Source organism: Neolamprologus brichardi, chromosome 12 (assembly GCF_056152115.1).
Source record: "Neolamprologus brichardi isolate AB-2024 chromosome 12, ASM5615211v1, whole genome shotgun sequence".
NCBI classification, from domain to species: domain Eukaryota; kingdom Metazoa; phylum Chordata; class Actinopteri; order Cichliformes; family Cichlidae; genus Neolamprologus; species Neolamprologus brichardi.
Window position 1 is genome coordinate 24,503,748 of NC_142115.1, and position 2,764 is coordinate 24,506,511.

A 2,764-nucleotide genomic window follows, 5' to 3' on the forward strand; every position below is an offset into this window, starting at 1 on the left:
CCTTTTATTTTGTGATATTTTGCTGGGACTATTTTATCTGGTGTTTCAGAAGAACAAAAGTAGCTTTTCATTTTCTTTTTTGTTTATACCATTACACATCTTGGTAACTCAGATTTTTACATAATAGGTAACCACTGAGTCTTCATCTTCTCCTCCAATCAAGCCTGTCTACATGCGCTGCTGATATCTGTCTAATAAGCTTCGGTTATTGTCTTTTCAGAGCTCAGCCAAAAGACGATCCTCTGGCTGTGTGTCTGCCTTGCAGTATCGCTCTAATTCTTCTGACCTTAGAATAATACTGTGTTAATATACAACCGAGAGGAGGGCAGGCCCTTCCCCGTATGTCTGAAGAGGCAGGGCAGCTTTAGCAGGCTGCTACAGTTCAGTACTCAAACGTAGTCAGGATTTTTCTACTACTGGCAAGGCTACACTCATGTCATCCTGAAAGGTACCGAAGAGATACTTCATTGCTACTTGTGAAAGAGCGTCTTTCAACCACAGGACAGAATAGACAAAGAGGACTGCAGTAAAATGCAACAAGTGACCATGAATGTGAAGAAGCAGTTGTTGTCCTTATTCTGTTTTTTTCTGCCTTCTTTGGGACTTCTGTTGATGTGTACCGGGATCTACCTGGTGTCCCAGGCGAACGTGCATGAGAATGCTCTGAGGGTCATTTTTCTGTATATCATGATTGGCTGTGGCCCCCTGGCTATGGTCACTGGGGTCTGCTGGGGCCTCTGCTCAGGCATTAACACCGAGAGAATTGGACGTGAGCGACACATCCAGGTCTTCACTATTGAAAGGTAAATCTGTGTTTTTGTAAGGAGTGTGCATTCAATGCAAAAAACAAATATATTAAATATCTCAATTCTTAGTTTGTTATATATATATATAAAAAAAACAATACACCAAATATCTATTTTCCCTTACAGACTGAGCTCTTTTCCTCCTTCATATGAAGATTCCCAAGAAAGTCAAGTCTGCCCTGATGCGTCTCCTGAGTTTATGGTCATAGTCGATAGCACAGACATGCTGATGAGCCTGGCTCCTCCGTTGTACAGCCAGGACAGCCCAGAGGCCCCAGACTGCAGGTTTAGCTGGGAGCAACCTCCACGATACAGTGAAGTTGAAAGTATTCAGCAGGGACATATGGATGCAGAGGAGCTGAGGGAGCGCTTGTCTGGACACTGAGGGAAGAACAGTTTTTGCCTGACTGGTTGAGAGAAAAAAAGGAATGCAGATTGTAGAAGTGGATGACTTCCACACCAAGCTGAGTGAGAAAGTTCCAGAACAACTGGAAATGTTTTTATGTCACTGGATCGCTCAAGTGCCAAAAGACGGACAGCAGAGATGTGCTGACATCATCTTTCTGCCATGAATCTACAACCTAGTGTCTGTCATCCGTCAGCCTGAGGGTCTTTACATGGGTACGGCCAGAATGAGCCTCAGTTTTAAGCTGCAAAAATTATTTGGTGTGACCAATAAGCATGGTTGTATTACTCCAGGTGGACAAGGTTTCATTTAACAAGGAGAACTTACTTTTATCTGCACTTCATTCAACAACTGCTGTGTTGGATAATTTATGCATTAGAAAATGCATAAACTAGTTTTTAAAGGTTAATCTTTGAAGCCTGATATATTGTCAGAGTTGAATCAGCTTTACTCAGCATAACAAACAGGTAAGCTCACTGTCTTTATCGTCTGTTTGTTCATGGAAATAAAATGTCTTTATTACATTTTTAACAATATTTACACTACAGTGAGTAACAAATGCCCTGCCTATTGCAAACAGAATAACATTCAGTTATCAATTACCTCTGAATCTCAGTCCACCATAATTTATATGAATATTTGCTGTTTGTTAATCAGAAGTTTTTATTTAACCTTTATTCAGCTGGGCTATTCACAGAAATTCTGAAAACCTCTTTTCAGTTAACAGTATCGGAACATGTAGATGAAACACTGAACAACATGGCTACTTTTACACTTTTTACACTACAAAATTTTTGCATTTCATATGAATTTCTTAGTAGACGCATTAATTTAAAGTCTTTACAAAGTCTTTCATCCACTTTTTGCTGTCTTTTAAAAAAAATGGATGCAGAGATGGACAGAAAATGAAGAGTGCATTGATGAGTGGTTTTTAATTTGCAGTCTTTAACAAATTTACTATGCCATCACCCAATGTAAGGTTTATGCCACAGCTTCCTTAATAAATAGCGTTTGTAATTACCCAGACCATTTTTTATGTTTCTGCAAGTTAATCTACCAGTGTGTGCACGCACTTTAATCAAAGTTGTATTTTTAATTTTGAAATTAATTTTTGCTGTTATCAATAAATTGTAAAATTTGCTGTTTTACAAAAAAAAATAATATTAAAGAACTTTTTTTTTTTTAAATTAAGATGCCAAATTACAGTTTTTTTTCTTGCATTTCTGAATAAAAAAATATTTTTGGACTTGTCCAGCGTGCCAGCTCAAAGTTGGAGACCTGCCTAATAAATAAAACTATCATTTTTAGTTTTAAACAAATTTTTTGAAATATTTTTGTTTATATGACAGGTGACCTAACAAATCATTATTTAACACTGTAAATGATTGTCTGATCTTTTGAGTACATTAATGTGACTTGTAACTATGTAACTAGTGTGACCTAACTATATAGTGTGACTGAAAATACTGTCTGACTGTTACATATTTTCTGCCTTTGCTGAATGTGCACATGCTTTCTGTTTATGACACTGTAAGATGTCCTAATAAAGTAT

At 37.4% G+C, this 2,764-nt stretch overlaps 1 protein-coding gene across 1 annotated transcript; it reads left to right on the forward strand.

Annotated features, from left to right (window-relative positions):
- The first annotated feature begins 373 nt into the window (after positions 1-373).
- On the forward strand, positions 374-2,764 carry LOC118454108 (transmembrane protein 252-like). Its single transcript, XM_035907414.2, has 2 exons — positions 374-803; positions 933-2,764. Exons 1-2 carry the CDS (start codon positions 532-534, stop codon positions 1,189-1,191), a joined length of 531 nt encoding a protein of 176 aa, XP_035763307.2. The 5' UTR covers positions 374-531; the 3' UTR covers positions 1,192-2,764.